This window comes from Sander lucioperca, chromosome 1 (assembly GCF_008315115.2).
Source record: "Sander lucioperca isolate FBNREF2018 chromosome 1, SLUC_FBN_1.2, whole genome shotgun sequence".
NCBI classification, from domain to species: Eukaryota; Metazoa; Chordata; class Actinopteri; order Perciformes; family Percidae; genus Sander; species Sander lucioperca.
Window position 1 is genome coordinate 18505144 of NC_050173.1, and position 20148 is coordinate 18525291.

General features: G+C 39.8%; 1 protein-coding gene across 6 annotated transcripts in view; it reads left to right on the plus strand.

Moving 5' to 3' along the window:
- The window catches only part of ctnnd2a (catenin (cadherin-associated protein), delta 2a), a 270891-nt gene that overhangs the window by 165773 nt on the left and 84970 nt on the right, over positions 1-20148 (plus strand). For all 6 annotated transcript variants that reach the window (XM_036006801.1, XM_036006802.1, XM_036006809.1 and 3 more), the window contains one exon: positions 17031-17163. In XM_036006801.1, coding sequence (XP_035862694.1) covers positions 17031-17163 — 133 coding nt within the window. The remainder of the gene's footprint in view (positions 1-17030; positions 17164-20148) is intronic.

Consider the following 20148-nt stretch of genomic DNA (forward strand, 5'->3'; position numbering starts at 1 on the left):
AAGGAGTACTTATTGGTTCAGTTGCTGTGCGCCCAGTCTAAAAGTATTAACCATGGTATATTACAAAATACACAGTAAATCTCAGTGTTCTTAATGAAAGTACATTGAGCAAATGATATTGTTGCCTCAGAGCTGTCAAACAGGCATTGCTCAAGCTAGGTAATAATTTCACTCCTGTGTCATTAAAAGGTTGCTCAGTGAATATCAGGCAGCAAAATAAATACACCCAAACCTCAGATCAACTCATTAAAAATATGGAAAATAAACGATCATAGCTGTCACCTACATTCCTCTAAGGAAGGTGCCGGTGTTTGTATAGTCGGCTACATATTGCTGTGAAATCTTAGTAAACCCAGTGTCAATATAGTCTGCACTGTCTTATTGAGCACAGCCATGTTGGAGATCCAGCATGTGATGTTTCTATTGCACACAAGTCTATGCTTTTAGTCTTCCTTAATCCGCTTTTGAAGGTTGTATTTGTATTTATTTTCTTTTATTGGCACTTATACGTTGGGGAAACGTATGACGAGCTGCATGTCCCCTGCCCTTTGTCATAATGTGCAATGTAACGCATGTTCTATGCCTATGTGCACGCACTCACATATCAAAAAATGCATTGACGATGGCGACACCAAGTCCTCCCTGAGTTGTGCCTTTTGTCATTGGTTTTGCTTTCAATAACTTCGTAAACAGTGGCAGTAAGCAAACAGCTACATGCAAGGTGTGTGGCACCAAGATAAATGATGCCGGATCAACAACGTCGAACTTCATCAGGCATCTCAAAACACACCCAGATAGGTCAGTCACTTGCTAATGTGAAAGAGACGTTAAATTTAGCATATGTCGTCACAGGTAACAAGCTAACCATCGCAAAGTGTTGTGCTAATGCTGGGAACAGGCAAATTGTATCTTTATAGTTGTGTCCATATGATGTGACAGACAGGTTAATATTTCACCAGGTCCGAGGGCTAGACGGATGTGTTAAGTAGCAGAAGATTAGACTATACAATGTCCTAAGTTGGAGACCCAATGTAAGTTTTAGATGTAACAAAAGCTAAGCTTTTCTAAGCTAAGCTAGCTCCATTAAAGCATACGTGATAACTTTCAATACAGATGTTTCCCTCAAACTTTGAACACTGAAAAACGTAATGCATGATGAGGTTGGGCTTTATAGCCAGTTAGTTCAGTTCAGTTCAGTTAAATTTTATTTATATAGCACGTTTAAAAACAACTGTAGTTGACCAAAGTGCTTAACAAGGTCCAAAATCAAAGAGATAATATACACAAACAATACACAATATACAATACAAAATAACCAACAGTAGAAAAAGGTCACGATATCAAAGCTCAACTTGAATTGAAAGCCAATGCATAGTAATGGGTCTTAAGCAAGGACTTGAACGTTTCAATGGTCCGAGCTGTTCTTACATGAATAGGTAGTTAGTAACACAGACAAACATTTATTCTTTGGTGCAGATACCAACATGTTGAAAATTATAGTTATGCAATTGAAACAGAGTTCTTAATTTGTGTTTCTTCAGATTGCATTGCAGTAGCCCCATAAAGTTATCCTACAACTGATTTTGATACTGTACTGTATGGATGGTAGCTACAGGACATGCTTTGAATTCATAAGATTTAACAATACAGTGTTAGGGACAGATCAGATGGCCAGAGACTTGAGACTTGACTTGAACTTGCCCCTCAAAGACTTGACTTGACTTGGACTCACGCTCAAAGACATGAGACTCGACTTTGACTTCCAAAAAATGACTTGTGAACATCTCTGGTGTGTGTGTGTGTGTGTGTGTGTGTGTGTGTGTGTGTGTGTGTGTGTGTGCGTGCGTGCGTGTATGCGTGCGGGCCCAAGCACGCACATTTTCACATGACAAATTTTAAGATGTTTAAATACTACATTCCCTACCACCAACATAATCATCTGAAATATCACTATCACAACAGTATCATTTCAATCATTATTATCCTCATCTGCGCTCTGATTTCCTGCACATATTAGTTAGAAATAGTGTTAGAATGCCAGAAAGACATCCCAATCATTGCTACCATCAATTTACCGATCACATCTTGTTTGTCATCCCTATGATTTATTTTATTGTTTTGTTGTCATAGTCACATTTTATCTCTACCATCTTCTTACTCTAAATGTCGTCATCTCCATTGTCAGCATCCTTATAAGTATGTTCTTTGTATTGCCTCGCACAGCTTTTAGCAAATACAGTACTGCTGTATTATTACCTTAGTGTGAACTCATGAGAATAGCAGGTACATAAGCTAATCACTGGTTTATTAGTTTTTTCTTCCCTGTTGTGTCACCTTCGCTGATTACATTTCTCTCGCTCTCTCTCGCACACACAAACACGTGGCATACAAGGCAATACTGAAACATTAATATGCCCAAACTCACACAGTGCCCAAGGAGAGAGTTTAGTCACCTCAAGGCGAAATGTGAGCTAAGTTCAAAATTACCCTGTAATGCCTGGGCAGAGGCAAATCAAAATGAATTATGGAGCTATTTTGAGTTAGATCTCTATAGCGCTGCACAGTTACCAGTTCTTTTAAAGGTCCTATGACATGCTGCTTTTTGGATGCTTTTATATAGACCTTAGTGGTCCCCTAATACTGTATCTGAAGTCTCTTTCCTGAAATTCAGCCTTGGTGCAGAATTACAGCCACTAGAGCCAGTCCCACAATGAGCTTTCCTGAGGATGTGCCATTTCTGTGTCTGTAGCTTTAAATCCTATTGAGGAGGAGAGAGGGGGGGCAAGGTGGAGGGTGGGGGTGTGGCCTTGACCAACTGCCATGCTTTGCTTGTTTTCAAGCCATGATGTCTCTCTCTTTCTCATGGGTGGGCCAAATTCTCTGGGCGGGCAAAGCAGAGAAAGGGGAGGTAACCTTCCTACTTATGAAGTCATAAGGAGGAGATTCCAGATCGGCCCATCTGAGCTTTCATTTTCTCAAAGGCAGAGCAGGATACCCAGAGCTTGGTTTACATCTATTGCCATTTCTAGCCACTGGGGGACCATAGGCAGGCTAGGGGAACTCACATTAATGTTAAAAAACTCATAAAGTGAAATTTTCATGCCATGGGACCTTTAATAAATTGTTATGAAAAACGTCTGCCTGTCTCTTGAAGTATGGAGTTTGACAGTACAACAGTTGATAGTGATTCCTTCAAGGTAAAAATGGGTGCAAAGGGACAAGTGCTGCTCCAGGCTACTCTAATCACAGGCATGGATATATTACTGAGTGGGGTGACCAAACCGTGTGAAGTTACTTTTCTTTTTAGAGAGCCAAAAGTTGTTTTACAGTTTTTCTCAATTGCTAAAACACTAAAACCCATTGGCTGAACAAAGTTCTCAGTTGCCTGAACTCATTTAACTAATTGTGCAGTCTGTTGTCAATACCTTAAACCATTTCACATGGTAAAACACAATTTGCAGATCTCACTTAGACTTTTCAGCAAAACTCTAAACACATTCTCATCCTCAAAACACATTCTGCACTCTAATGCACATGTCATCCATACTGGTAAACACAAGTGGCAACAATCAAATACAACTAGAGAACACATGTCATTGATTGAACACAACCACTCAAAATTGATTTCACTTGATTCAAATGATGTGACACAACCAATATAAGCTAGTTCAGAGAGCAAACGGGTTGTTGAAGGTGGGAAGGAGAAAGTCTTAGAATGGATAGATGAAATAATGTGAGAGGATGAGGGCATATGCGAGGTGTCAGGGCTGGATATGGCACACAAGAGGCTTCTTCCCCCGTTGCCTCAGGAGGGACAATATTGCCTGTGATGTCGACAAAGTGCTCTGGCCTGACCCAGCCCAAAGACAAGAAAAAGCACATTGATCACATGTTTACTCCTTTGATTTTTGTCCCTTTTTAGTATTGTATACTGTAATACAGTGCATTGTAGGCTGTATACTGTACAATGAACAAATTGTATGGCCCTGAACATTGTGCTTTCCATTTGTTACTGTAACAGTACTGACTGCTCAATAGATTTTGACTGGTTGTAGGTTTATATAAACAAATAATTACAAGAATTACAGTATCACATAGACAAAGGACAAGTTTGTGAGATGCAGGGTACAGTACTGTAAAAATAGGGGTACAAGGATGAGGAAGAACAACAACAATTGCAAAGAGCAAAGCAGAGTAGTAATTTCTGTTTTTTCGTTTTCCGTTCATCTAAAGACAATGACAGAAAAATATGAAATTAGTTTTGAGATAAAAAATGTACTTCTCCCTGAGAACTATATGTTTTGAACAATGTGTTTTCTATTTTTTTGGTGTATTGTTTACTGACTGCTTGACAGTGTATATCATTTTGATCACTTTGTTTATGATTTGAGAGCAGTGTTTGATTTTGAACACAGGTAAAACTGTTTTGAGGCGAAGGTTTCATTTTGCAAGAGGAGTCAGAGGTTTTGTAAATAGTGCTTGAAGATGAGGTTTTGTGTTTAATGTTTTCAGAAAATGGAGCAATTTTCAAAAATTGTGTTTTAGCAATTGAGAAAAACTGTAAAAAACTGAATCATTTACCTTCATGTTCACTTTAGAGGTGACACAACAAAGAAGCCGTCATGGCACACTCAAAGGTAGTGAGCCAGTGTATTTACATGCACTTAGTTACCATTATAGGGTTGTTCAGTATGTGAAAACTGTCTTGATAATGGCAAGATCAAAACAATCATAGTTCAGACAGTTGACATCTGCTAGTGTGTGTGTAGGCCTACTGTATGTGTGTGTACAGTATTAGGCCTACACCCTCAGAACACTGTAAAAATATTAGCCTCCCTCTCTACAGTTTTCTGTCTCCATCTCAGCTTTTATGCATCTGTTGCTTGTATGTGTTGTGCAGCTTGTCACCTTGGCCTCCACTTATTCTGCTCTCAGGTATTTTAGTGCTGGCTTAACTTCATCTATACCGCTCTCTTCGACATATCAGAGAGTGTGCTCTCAGAGTGTACATGTTGTCTGGCAACTCATCTCCCTTGTTTAATACCAGGCCAGGTCTCTGACCTCTATACTAAATGTCTAGCTCTGTAATGTGAATCTGACGGATGTTACACATGTGTAGACACACACATACACACAAACACATACATACATTTAGCTGTAGACCGTGCTAATATCCAGCTTGACCTTATCAGTTTGATATTTACATGGCAGAATAATTCTGGATAATTTGTGGTTGTGTGATGCACACGGACACACAAACTGACTGTGTGGCTCCTTCATCAGTGACAAGGTTTAACGGTGCACACACACACACGCACATGCACACACGCACGTACACACAGTAAAAATAGCTCACCTTTTGTCATTTAGAGGCCAGAGCAGACTGTTTGACATGATTGCATCTTGGCTTGCAAATCAAGAGACAATGGGGCAGTAATTTCTTAGCAAGCTCTCCTTCATCCACCAGCTTAATCTTCTGCCTGCACTATGATTGCTGAGTGTAGTGGATGGGGATTTGATTGGTCAATTTGTTCACTTGTGTTCATTGCTAAAGTTTGAGTGGTTCTTCTCAGTCTTTTTGGAGATTATTGCAGTGCATTCTGCTAATGGTGGTTCACTGATGTCAGTTCTCTCATCAATCCCAGCCTAGTCTAAAGAGGGCTGGTATTATCTTAAAATCAGGTTACAAAAATGTCCTTCTCACATCTAATCCTCACTGGTGCTGTCGGACCTTTGAGAGGGGAGCAAGAGAAAAACCATTAAGGATTGGTAAATGAGTTACCTTGCATGGCAGCTGTACGCTGCGAGAATCGCGGGATAACAAATCTTGTCAGGCTTCAAGTAAAGCGCCCAAACAGCAGCAGACCGAACCAATCAGCGTCTGGTGAGGAGCTACTGGCAGCTTCAGGTGTGGTTTAGGTGTGTGTGATAGTCTTGATTGTTCGTTCATAACAACAATGGCGGATGTGATAGACAGGTTCATCCAATCACCTGTTAGATATATTTTGAAAGTTCCCAAACTGTTTCCGATGAAGGCTTCTCAGATGGTTCTGTGTTAACAAACCATCTGGTGCGTCAGGTTAGTCAATTTGTACTATTACAGTTTTTACCAATTGCTTACACACTGAAATCAAAAGTATTAGACAGTTATCAAAACCTTACACACAAGGAGCAAAACATTGGCCCAGATGTGCACCACTATAGGCACAATGTCAGCCTCACACTTTTTGCAAAACAATACACACAGTGATTTGCAAAACTCTAAACACACTTGTATTTATTAGACACAGAAGTATATCATTATGTCACTTCCTTGCAATTCCAAAGCACTGACTGTCAAATGACCACACCTATGAGCCAATCTGTGAAACACAGCCATCAGGTGCGCAAACATATAATTGCTTAATTGTAGACACACTAATCAGGTTTAAGCACTATAAAAATGCAGCAGGTAAGTCTAGTATTTTCTGTACTGTATTTTCAGTTTTTTTCAGATCTTTTTTTTTTATTTGATGTTTTTTGTTTACTGTAATTGTAACCTGTACTGGATACAGTATTTTATGTTTGTCTGTTGTTTGCAGAGCTAACAGTGTTATGCACACTACAGTAGTAGCTGTATGGAAACTGGGACATGTTTTGTTGTGATTCTCGATGTTGACATGTTGACTGATTTAGGTATATGGAGAGAAAAAAATTATATTTTCCTCAGTCTGCAGCATTGGTCTTGTGTAGTGTTTGGTGAACTTATTGTATAGTTGCACTTTCTCTGTGTACTTCATTTACAGTACTCTAATCACTGAGAAGTAGAATTGCTAGAAGTGTTTTAGGTTAGCAACAGCAGTGTGTAACTGGTACAAACTGAATTAAGTCATATGAAACGTGTGTGTTTCATATGGTAACAAAATATGTTTTTTATAAATTAGTTTTTGCAAAGGGTCTGAGGTGTTCTGCTAATTAGGTGTGTGGCTGTGCTAATTGTGTGTAGTGTTTTGAAAAACCGGTCCCTGTTTTCAAAATAGTACTTAAGCAATCGAAAAAAACTATAATAAAAATTCTTACTTTAATACTGTATATCAGCCCATATCCACATGTCTCCTGCAGAAGCGATTTTTTCATGGGTGGAGCATAAGGGGCAGCTGTGTCTCAGGTGGTAGAGCGGTCCCCTACCAGTCGAACGGTCGGTGGTTCGATCCCTGGCCCTGCAGTCCCATGTCGAAGTGTCCTTGGGCAAGACACTGAACCCTGAATTGCTCCCGGTGTGCGCCATCATTGTGTGAATGTGTGTGATTGTTTATCTGATAAGCAAGTGGCACCTTGTATGGCAGCCTCAGCCACAGTGTATGAATGTGTGTGAATGGTGCCTGTAATATGTAAAAGCGCTTTAAGTAGTCGTTAAGACTAGAAAAGCACTAAATAAATACTGTGTGATAATATGTGAATTAGGATGGTTTATCCAAATAGTGATGACAACCATTATAATCAGCCAACATCTCTTCTATGTTAAACTGTATGAAAACTGAACAGACCTGGTTGTAGGGATATACAGTAATACTAAACTATGGTTGGAGTACACAAGTTACTCCTAATGAAGGCAGCAGCTTGATAAAGTCCATTTGAAACTGCATTGTATCCCACTGAATCTCTTTCTACAACCAAATTGTTTTTTGATTGGATAGATGTTCTGAGGGAACCAGATTGTGCCTCATTCCTGCATTAGATACAGTAGAATACACAGCTCAATCTTAATGCGGTTGGTTTGTGATACATTGTAATGGTCTAGGTCACCTCAGTTTCTATTGGCCTGTCTAATGAATGCTTGACTGAATGTATGTATCACTGGCCTATTGTTTGGCTGTGTAAACATCCAGTAATTGCACTGTGTAACGGGGGAATAGTGCCACCGGGCTGAAAATTACCGATCAGCAAATTTTGGATAATAGCTGTGTGAAAATGTGTATATGTTTGCCTCTTTGTGGATAGGAGAGTGCACGTTTGTGTGTCTGCAATGCATATGCAATATGCAAGGGTGTGCGCTTGTGTGGGCATGTACTGTAAGTGTGTGTGCTTTATTGAGTGTGGGCATGTACTGTAAGTGTGTGTGCTTTATTGAATGTGTGTGTGTGTGTGTGTGTGTGTGTGTGTGTGTGTGCACGCCTTTGCTTAACTGCAGTGCGTGTGAGTGTATATTCAATACGCTGTGTATGTGCATGTGTGCACCCCCTTCTCTGGGTGTATATAAATGAACACCTGTCTGTCAGCTTAATGCCGTATTCGATTTGGCCTCCGATTCTGTGTGTTCAGCTAATTGCAAGGACTAGTGCCAGCGTTTGTGTTTTCCTTACCCTGGTAAATCGCTTCATGGCCCTGCACACTAATGTTCCCCTTCACCAACCCCAACCATACCATGATGTTGTTATGTGTATTTATTATTGCATTGCCACATTTTCAAGTGAGTTGTAAGGACCTTAGGAAGAATAGCACCTGCAATGCAGGAGCTAATGAGGATCCTAAATAAACAAACAAACATGCCAGCCTCTCACAAAAAAAACAAATGACATTTAATACATTTTAATCATTTTCAAGTAGACACACTTATACATAGCAAATTTTCAAAAGGCGAAAGAGTAGATAAAGTGCTGTTAATTGGTGAAGTATTTGGGCAGTAGAGCAGTTCAATAGACAGCGATACAGTGAAAGAACAGAGCAAATCCAAAGGAACACTCAAAGATAAAAAAGCACTCCTCCCACCAACTTAGGACTTGTACAAGAATTGCAGATGAAGTGCACTTCCCTACTTAAAAATCATGCTTTTAAGAAAGAAATTGTACTGCTTTAACAACTAGAAAGCAGATAATGATGGATTTTTGACCTCATCAGATACATTTTGGGCTTTTTTTTTTTTTAAACTCAGTTAAGAACCATAATTATTTTGCCCATCAGCTTGGATAGCTTACGATTTATAATTACAACCTTCCTCAGTCCTCACATTGATAAATGCAAAAAACAAGTATTTTAACTTGTACTACTTTATTTTATACAGAAAATGGATAGTATATTACAACATACTATATTGATAATAATCCAAAGTAATATGTGTAATCTATAATAGTACATAACGTTTATTTAATGTAAAATTAAAATATATCAGAATTGCTTGAGTTCTCTTTGAGGTTGCTAGTGTCATACAGTACATTTAATAACCAGCTCTTTTCCCACCATCATCTGATTCTTTATCCCATTCATGTTGGTGAGTCTCATTCAACATCTTTCATTCTTCTTGCTCTGTCCTTTGTTCACTTTTATTTAACCTCCTGAGCCTCCTATTCCCAGCTGGAAGATGCCACAGAGAAATCATATTGATTTTTCTCTTCGTCTGTGTGGTTGCTGCATGGGCTTTAGGTGTGGAAAAAAAATCCAGACTCATCTAAGAAATAAAGAGAGAGAGTGGCAGACTGAGGGAAACAGGGATGGTGGTATGTGCAGACAAAAGAAGCAGCAGAAAGTCACATGTGGCTTCTCATACTGAAGTGATGAAGAGACTACTCTTCCTTGATCCATTCCATTTATCATTTCTCTCCTTTGTGCTCTCTGTAACTCATTCTGTTGCACGTCATGGCCTCTCATTTTCTTCTCTCCCTCCTCTCCTTTCTCTTTCTTCTTTGTCTTTATTAACTTTTCTGTTTCCATGGAGAGAGGTGATCTGTGATTACCAGAGTCTTTTCCATTTGCCCATCAGTAACTGGGGAGCAGTATAGTAAGGAAGAGGACAGTAGTTGGGGTGTTATCATTGCAGCTGACTCACCACAGATTTGTTTTTGTCCATTGTTTATTTCTGGATGGGTTTCATCCCAGGCTCCATCCAACCATCTCTATCTATCCATTTGTCTGCCGAGCTATTACGAGCATGACCCTCTCTCTTCCCCCACCGTTCATTGATCCCCTTTACTGTGGCGTTGATTTGTGTTCAGTCCGTCCAGCTGCAAGAGAGCTTCACACAGAGATTCCTTTCAGCAGAAGAGAAGAGCATGTGCAGAACAAGCCACATTGCTGAAAGGTATACAGTCAAGACAACACAGAAAAGATATGGGACATAGTAGATATTGCAGTCATTTGTCAAGTTGTTTATGATAACTCCAAATATGCAACTGCTCCTAAAGCCATGACAGGCTGCTTTTATGCGTATGCCTCATTCTGTACACAAGTTAAAGCTGGTATCCATAATCCAATGATTTATTATTGAAATATCAATAATAAAATGTGATGCACAAAAGTGACACATTTACTAGAGAAGCTGTCTATATTCTGCTACTCATCTGCTTCAGGTCAACTGTCCTGGCTACCAAAGTCTGTTTATAATATAAAACAGGGTACATTTCTTTTCATGTATTTTCCATAGAGTGTTGGCTTTTTAGCAACTAAACAGAAGAGTAGGTAGTTTTTATGGTTTTGTTTAGGTAGTTATTACATGAATATGCTGCTCACACAAATTCAGTTTATATCAATATTCTCACCTGGATTTTGACAAGACTGGGAACAAACATATTATGGCAAATGTAATACTGTTTAAATTTACATAAAGAAATACATTAACTTAGATTGTGAGTTGATGTGAGGTAAAAAAATAGGTTTAAATACATGTTAAAAATTTGCCCCTGGCTACCAGCACGACTTTCTACACTTTAGATGAATCCCGCCACCCTGGCTGTACGTGCCAAAGAAAAACTTAAACTTACCTTTCAAGCATTTGTCAGAAGGGCACATCAACAGACTTGGCTATTTTCCTGGATAACATCTTAATTAAGTTGTGCTTTTAATTTAATCGTTCTGACTCCTGTTCATTGGTGGAATTGTGGATTGGAAAGTCTCTTCTTCATATTGACTTTACCTTCACTAATGTACTCCTCCTGAGGATGCATTCAGGAGCATTTGCACACATATGTGCATACACATCTGGAAAAAAGCACACCCAATCTATAGTCCTGTATAAAGAAGCACTGACTAGACATTGACATCCATAGGGCGGAAAATATACACATATATGGTAGAAAATGGAAAGAGAGGATGCACATACTGTAGTGAGAGATAAAGAGAGGATAAGGAAAAAAGATCTCTCTCTCTCTCTCTCTCTCTCTCTCTCTCTGCCCCCCTCCGTCCTAACACAGGGATGAAGATTGATGTCCAAGTCCTAATTAGCATCTGCTTTGGTATGCACACTGCCAGTCTGTCCATTCCTGACCCTCCAATCAGTTAACAGACATGACAGGCCTTGTCCAATCAGATTAAGGCCAGCGGGACAGGCTTCCTGTGTGGAGCTGTCACTCCAGATGCATTGTGGTCCCTGCTGATGGATGTGATTTGGGCTCGTAGACCCAAATCACGTACCCTTGTGTTTTTGAAATTGCGTGTACAATCTACCACCGCATGAGGTTGTGAAGATAGCAAATGAGATCAGAGCAATACAGCACTGCAGTATTATAAATCATTATATCATTGACTGTGCAAATGTTGTTACTGAATAAGGTTGTTGTTTAAATGATGATTTGAGTTTCCAGTCCTGGTTTATCTTGCAACACCTGTGGTAACTGGTGTCATGGCGAATGCATTTCAATATTGCAGACAACAGAAGAAGAGCAACTTATGGATTTAGCTGTTTACAGCTAGGCATGGGCCAGTTACTGGTTTCAAGGTATACCGCGGTGTAAAAAAGTCACGGTTTCAAAACCACTACAATTTTCCATCACACCGTTCCTGCGGTATTAGCTGTTCATGTCCCTCCCTCCACCTCCAGCCAGAGGAACTGGAATTATTCACAGGAACAATCGACCAATCTGTGTGGAAATTAGCTTTGATAAATGAATCCATGTATCACTTGTCATGTTGGGATTTCAGATAGAGGTTCATCTGTCTCATGAGACCTGGACATGAAAAGGGAAGAAAGCAATCCTTTGATAATCCTTGTATTTTCATTTGTTGTACTCTTCTACCACATTTCCTCCCTCCCATGCATGTGTGTATGTATGTGCCTGCCTGCATCAAAGCCCCACCATCACACAGCAGTCTTTTTCAGTTTTTTATGAGTCTTCAATGACAGAAAGTGCAGTTTAGAAATCCCTCTTCCTACCATTGTGCAGTGTCTTTAAAAATCCAATACATTGTGTTTAATGGAAAAAAGTTGTTTTTTACCCAGACATTTCAAAATACACGCTATACTTATACTTAGCCAGTGTTATTGGGATTTGCACCAAGTAGTCGGCACACTGTCGAAATGTCTTGCGGAATACATTTTAAAGCTGTAACTGCAATACCGCAATACCATGAAACTGTGATATTTTTGCTGAAGGTTATCATACCGTCAGAAACTCATACTGGCCCATGCCTATTTACAACACATGCACACTTCAAATATCATGTTGTTTTAATAAAGAAAACCAAAGTAGGATGGATGCTTCTTCAAAACCCCAAACTTAAATCTGTGTTAAGCCAAAAATGTATTTGAAATGCACATACTTACAGGAACTAACCCTGTGGTACTGTATTGGCTGATCTTTGATGTCATGTGATGCTTGAGAGGGACATGAACTGAAACCAAAGACCAACCAATAGCAGATGACCATAGCCTGACAAGCCAGACCCACATCAAGATGTTGGGTCTAGGAACTAACCATTGGCAGGGCTCAATCCGAGGGGCGGGTTAAATGATTGTCTTTCAAATTCCCTCTGCACGCAATAGGATAGCGCTACAACCAGGCAGAGCAAGAAGAAGGTAGCGAAGCTAGTTGATAGATTAAACTTTTGCCATATCCGGTCAGCAAAACTCCGAACACATCTTCCTTTTTTAAGAATGATTTCAGTGCCGTTCTTTGTTTTTTTTCTAAAAGAAAAGCTTAACTCCAAGTCTTCCAGAAGACCGCTGTTCCCAGCAGCAGCAGCCATAAGCCCGCCCACCGACTCTATATTCTATACACAATGTGATTGGCCTGACTAGAATTTGGTTTTGGCAAGCCAACAGAGAGTGCCTAGACCCCCCTGGCTGCAAATTAAATTTACTGCCGCTAGGGTGCGTCTAGATTTCTAGGCTAAGATGACCAGGTCAGCGCCTTGCTTTTCACAAATAGATGTCAGTGGTAAAGCATATGTGTGTTTCGTAACTCAGAAATGAGTTCTTCCTTTGAGGGATGGTTTCATTACGAATGTCACCCAGCTACAGTGGTTATCATGGTGTGTGTGTGTGTGTGTGTGTGTGTTTATTAGTATTGCTGTAAATGTTTAATTCATAGTGACTGTATCCAAGGCCATTCCACTCAGCTGCCTTTATGTGCAGTTTGACTCTTCATGGACACGAGACATTAAACTTCATAACCCAATGGCACTCATCTTCTTCTTTTTTTTGCTTTGTCTTTATTCATCACATTCTCTATGACATAATTCATCCTTCTACACTTCGCCTTCGCCATTTCACCCGTTTGAGTTCAGGGATACAGGGAACATGACAATGAATGATGCAACAGAGGGAAGATGTATTGCTGTCACTCATGTCCCTCCCTCCACCTCCAGCCAGAGGAACTGGAATTATTCACAGCAACAATCAACCAATCTGTGTGGAAATTAGCATTGATAAACACAAAGCATCACTATTGTGTGTGTGTGTGTGTGTGTGTGTGTGTGTGTGTGTGTGTGTGTGTGTGTGTCCAATCAGTGTTTGCTTTTCAGATTAGATTAGCTTTTTTTCTCTCACCGTGTGTGTGTACATACATGAATCCACATATCAGTGGTCATGTTGGGATTTCCTATAGATGTTCAGCTGTCTCATGAGACCTGGACATGAAAAGGGAAAGAAATGAAGGGAAGTTTTATGAAAAGAAAGAAATCCTTTGATAATCCTTGCATTTTCATTTGTTGTACTCTTCTATCACATTTCCTCCCTCCCATGCATGTGTGTATGTATGTATGTGCCTGCCTGCATCAAAGCCCCACCATCACACAGCAGTCTTTTCCAATGTCCCAGTTATATCACTCTGTCTCTGCCTCCACCCTCCCTCCCCCACAATCTCCCTTGCCACCTGCCTTTATTCACAGTATGTCAGACTGCTCTCTTGCCATACCTAGTGTTTCCATTCCAAGTATTTCGCTGCATCACGCCTCCGCATGCCTCAAGAAATGGCAGAGTAACCTGTCTAACCAGTAACATGGAGCTCTGTGTGGCAACTGTGCCCCCTAATTTATTCTCATACCAACCGGTGTGTCGTATCAAGAACATGTAGCTCATGTTTAAAGAAGGCAAGTCAACTAATTGTTCAGTGTGGCATTTATTACCACACAAGACATAAAATAATAAGGTAACATAAAGAATATGGCACACAAGCGGCAGCATATTGTGTTGCCGATTCCTTTAAAAGTTGTGTGGGTATTTAGTGTGAGCCCTGCAGTTTTGTTGGCAGTGACTCTTTGATCAGTTCTCCCTTTTGCGGGCTGTATACCTCTCTGTTTGCATCCCGCTGTTTCACGTCGTTGGCTTGTCGCCTAGCGGTGCGTCTAGCTCATTAGCACCTGTGTTGACGTGACAGGCGTCTCATCTGAAGCTTGTTTTCCTCTTTCTCTATCCCTTATTTATTTTTCCATCTCCTACCAGCTTATTCTTGCCCGTTGTACCCACAGTTGCCTTTGAATGCTCTGGTTTTTCCCTTAACTCTCCTTCCTCAGTCTCATTCTCCCTCTGTGATTCTCTCCATTTCCCTCTTTCTCTCTCCTGCTTTGTTCCTCTCACTCCGTCTCTCTCCTTACCAGGGGTTTTTAATTAATGGCGAGCCATGATGCTTATCTTATCAGCAGATCACTCTGCTTTCTATTAACTACACTGACAGAGCTGGGAGGCTGCAGGGGATGGATGACACACACACACACACACACACACACACACACAAACACACGTGCACATACACACATACAAGCTCAAACATGCACTTGCACAGTCATACACATTAACAAATCGTCAGATACAGTACATGCATACATTAAAGTACAGAAAGAGATGAATATGAGAACACTTGTGTGCACACACACACACACACACACACACACACACACACACACACTGACGGACACAAACTCACACAGAGACAAACAGGCACAGAGGCAGTTGTGTCCACATAAACACACATCATGATCCTATCTTAATCACACACACACACACACACACACACACACACACACACACACACACACACTCATAAACAAACAAACTGGCCTGATGGTATCTGGCTGTGTGATTTAAGGGCTGTTGTTTGAGGGTCTCTCCTCCTAAATCCCCTAAATGCCTTGGGAATCCCTCCTTCTTCCTCACTCTCTCTATCTCTCCTCTACCTCCCTCCTTCAGTCCTGCTTTCTGGCTGAATGAACACTTATCATTCGGCAGATAAAGAGCCATCCACGCTGGAGCTTGCTTTATCTTTGAGAGCCATGTTTACTCCCCGTGAACGCTCTGCTTTTCACAGATGTTTCATGGAGCGCATTCGCTTGATCTGACAGAGATGAGAGCGCGGTGTCGAGGCTTCATTTTCTGCTGCAAAAACTTTAGGCACACACACACACACAATTCTCCACCCCCTCAATTTTAACGTCAATTGTTCCATATTTACCACATTTTCATGTTTAGGGAGGCCGAGCTAGGAGGCAAAATAAATCCACGTTTTTTTACGATGGCTTGATGGGGATTACACTGAGCCGCATTTTGGCTCAGAACAGTGAGCATGGAGGCAGAAACAACAAAATTGATCCACAAACACCACAATCGATAGTGGTGGCAAAATTCCGACTTGTTTTCTTCAGATCGCATTGACAGTTGACAGTTTTCTGAAAGCATAGAGAGAGAGAGAGAGAGAGAGAGAGAGAGAGAGAGAGAGAGAGAGAGAGGAAGTAACAGAGGAACTGTTTACAGAGTGGTTATTGGAGAAAACATTACAGTAGATTGTGAAGACACACTCGTGCAGGCATGTGCACACACACACACACACAGTCGCCTACACTTTCCACACAGTCATAATTTTCTCATTTCGGGGAACATAGCAAAACAATTATCAGCAGGGGATAATAAAATAAAGGAGACAATTTCCTGGGTATTACCAAGGGACAAAACATTTATTTCACTTTGTCCAGTGTGCTCATAGGAGTGTAAACTCCTAATGGTAGAAAGTATAGAACATAACTTCTATACTTCTATAACATGTAGTAATGCCGTGCTATGCAATTCCTCAAACTGTTTACCCCTTTTTCTAATTTTACTTAAAATGATTTCTGGACTTACTGTATGTCGATTCATGGTTGTACTGAAATTATCTACAACAAGGTAATCATCATTTTTGCCAACCACTTTAGTTTAAAACAATCATCTTTTTTTCACCGCACTTTGCATTTCACATGCTAGTCAAACTATGCAGTCAATCCTGTAATGTGTTTGTTTGTTTTTTTACTTTGGATCTCCTTGGAGCCTTTGTAAGGGACACTTGTCAACCATTTTCATACTTAAAAACACAGTTGTAAAGTTTTATGAACTCACTGTATGCTGAATCATCTGACCATAGAGAGTTTTAAGACGCTCAAAGACTCACTGTGTTGTACCTGGAAAACCCAACTCCGTGAGTGTTTTGCAAATACAGTTTAGATTTTTTTCTATTTATTTGTAAAAGTGTTTGTGGATGCCATCTGCCTAACCTGCTGACCTCATATTTTCTTGCTCCATTTCCTGTGATGGGTGAAAATGACAATGTTTTGGCAAATTGGGCATTCAGTGTGTGATTTGCATCGTTTCTGTCCCGCTGTGGTGCTTAACTTGTAAAACCCTCTCTCGTAAGAAGAGGTTTACATTTAAATCCCTCATTCATACTCTGCCTTTTTATCTGTATGTCTGTCTTTCTTGTGTATTTTTGTGTAAACATGTACTCTACTACATTCAGGTCTTCTCCTGTGTTTTGGTGAGTTGCTTTGTTAAAGTGCTGCAGGAATCAAAGTGTCTCTGTCTGTCTGTCTCTCTGCAGAGAGTTTGGGTGGAGAGATCCGGAGCTGCCAGAGGTGATCCAGATGTTACAGCACCAGTTCCCATCGGTGCAGTCCAATGCTGCAGCCTACCTACAGCATCTCTGTTTTGGAGACAACAAGATCAAAGCCGAGGTTTGTATTTGTATTTGTGTGTGTGTGTGTGTGTGTGTGTGTGTGTGTGTGTGTGTGTGTGTGTGTGTGTGTGTGTGTGTGTCTGTGTGTGTGTGTGTGTGTGTGTGTGTGTGTGTGTGTGTGTGTCTGTGTCAGTGTGTCTGTGCTTTCAGTGTGGTGTGAGTATTTGATTATGATCTGTGTAGTAGAGAAGGCAATGGCTGTAACTTTGATGATAAAAGCCATAAAAATGTCTGCATTAGGAACCAAGTGAATACCTTTTTTGAGTTGCATTCCAAACAGTTCAGGCTGTTTTACATTTTCCTGCAGTCGCTTTTAAGAAATAGTGCTTTTACTAGCCAGTTCCACACTGATGTTCTGCATGATAAAGCTTGCCGCAGTCTCCATCCCTAAGCTGCGCCTTCTGTTGAGTAGTATCTATAGTGGCAGTGAAGTTAAATTAGTCCCAAAGTCACAGGTTTGTCTCTCAAAAGCAATTTTGGAGGTGCGTCCCTTTGGAATTCGGAAAGAAAGCCTTGACAATTGTTTTTTCTTTATGAAATAAATTTCAGTAGAAATGCAAATAGCTGCTACTGCAATCTCAATGCAATGTCACGTTGCTTAAATGCTCATTCACACAGAAATACAAAGTAACCCACAGCATGATGTGCACACTTAACAAAAACACACACACTTAAAAAACACAATCCAAAAAGCTCAAAATGCAAACTGGGAAAAAACAGAAAAATTCATATAAATATATAGATAATTAATATGAACTCTATGCAAATGCAGCCAATTAAACACAAGACACTTGCATTCAAGTCACAATATTCATTCACACCGACCCTCTTACCCTCCCACACAAACAAATACACACACATATGCAGATACAAAAATGCAATTACGCTTATATACACAATACACATTACATACAACAGCATCACATCACTGCACTCCCACCCGCTCAGCCACTTAGCTTGGTAAGAAACCTAAGTGTTTGTGTCTTTTGTAATGGGTGTAATTATTGCCTGAATGGAGGTGTCCGACAATGGAGAAAATAGCAACTGTGGATGCTTTGGCATGCCTTCATCAGTCTGTTTGATTGTCTCGTTCAGGGCCCAAGGCGCTGCTAAACACTGTTTACACAAATTAAATCTGGAAGAGATATCAACCAGCCAAAATTGACGCTTCGCATCACATCAAATAAAAGCAGGCTTTCACACGCGCACGCACGCACGCACACACACACACACATATATCTACATGCCCCCACTGCCACATGTGTATACAATGACAATATGCAGCATGTGCACTCTGATGCAATGTGCAATGAGACAAGTGTGCCCTCAACCGTATTTCTTAAATAGTTTTTAATGAAAATAAACTTGACAGATGGTCACTAAGCCAGATACGAGATATTAGTTTGGTTAAAGATCCTATTGTTGGAATGCAGCAAGATATTGTGCTCATACTGTGATGAGAGTAATGCATTTGTTTTGTTATGATAAATAAGAATATTTTATTTATTTTTTTAGAACATTTATTTTACCCATGGAACAAAGCAAGGAACCCCTAGCTGTTAGCAACAGTGTTTACTTTTTAGTTTATAATAGTGTTTCTCTTCAGAGTTTAGCGTTTACATTATTCTTGTCACATTTGAGAGTGAAAACAATTGTTCTGCTTTCTCCCCTTTAATTCTGAAGAGTCTTTAAAACTCAACAGCACCTTATATCGTATTATGTTTGATAACCCTAAGAGGCTATACCACAGATGCGTGTATGTTGTACACCCATCACAATAATGATGGAGCACATCTTGGAACATATGACTCATTGGCTTCTTCTTCTCACAACATCTTTATATCTGTGAGTATTCATTAAATTTCAGTCAAAGGAAATTTAAAAAGAAATGGTTGTTAAATGTAATTAAAATGTCTCTTTTGTTCAGTGAACCATATCTTGGCTGATCTTCAAGGTTGTGACAGAGCTTCTTTTTTTTTTTTAGAGTTCAAGAGAAAATGTCTGTATGACTGTCTTTGTTCAAAAGGCTACAAAACATAGGCGGTGACATTATGGTAGGAATAATACAACATCAATCACGTAAAAAATTGTTGACTTTGACACTCTTCGCTACTAGCAGGCAATGATGTTTTATTAATTTGGATAGGCATAGATGACCTAAAGAAGGCTTACTTTTCTTCAGTGACCAGTACTGTAATTTCTAAGGACAAGTGGGACTCCACTTGATGGAGTTCTGTGATAATTCAGTAATAATTCTTTTTACCCATTGACTTCTCAGTCCTCGCTGTTAGCAAGAATTGTTGTCAGACAGACATTCCATTGATTAAGACTACCAAGATTACAAAAACTAAGGACAAATTACTTCTGTTAATTGATTCTTTTTAGATCAATGTTCTTGTTATTGTTTACTTCACATAAAGTGTGCATCCAATTATTTCTAACATAGCTCCTTGGGCAAGTTCACAGTATTTTCCATCACTTGTTCCTATTGGCTTCCATTATGGTTTTTGTCAGCTTAGCTTGACAGAGGCATCATTCCAATCAGCTGAAGATTGAAGAGCAGACCACGGAAGTTTATAGTTATGGTTCAAAATGGTAATTTTTATTATAAATATGGTTGTAAGTGATTATAACTGATTACTTTTGGGAGCAAAGCAGAGTAGTAATTTTGCTACATTCAAATGTCATTGTAATACTTTACTATTCTATTGCACCTTAAATTTCCTGTTGTCATGATTTATTCTAAACATTTTGAACCCAGTGTTACATGCATGACACATTGGCTGTGTCAGACATGAAATGGATGTCACACATCTTCTAGAAATTGTTAAATTTCTCATATTGCACACTATAAAAGTAATGCTTAGTGACGGAGTTCTGCTATGTGTGTATGTGTGTGTTTGTGTTCAAATCTGTAAGCTTGCCTGTTTTAAAAATAACCTTCGACAGCAGTAGTTGAATATGCATGGCATTGGCAAATAAC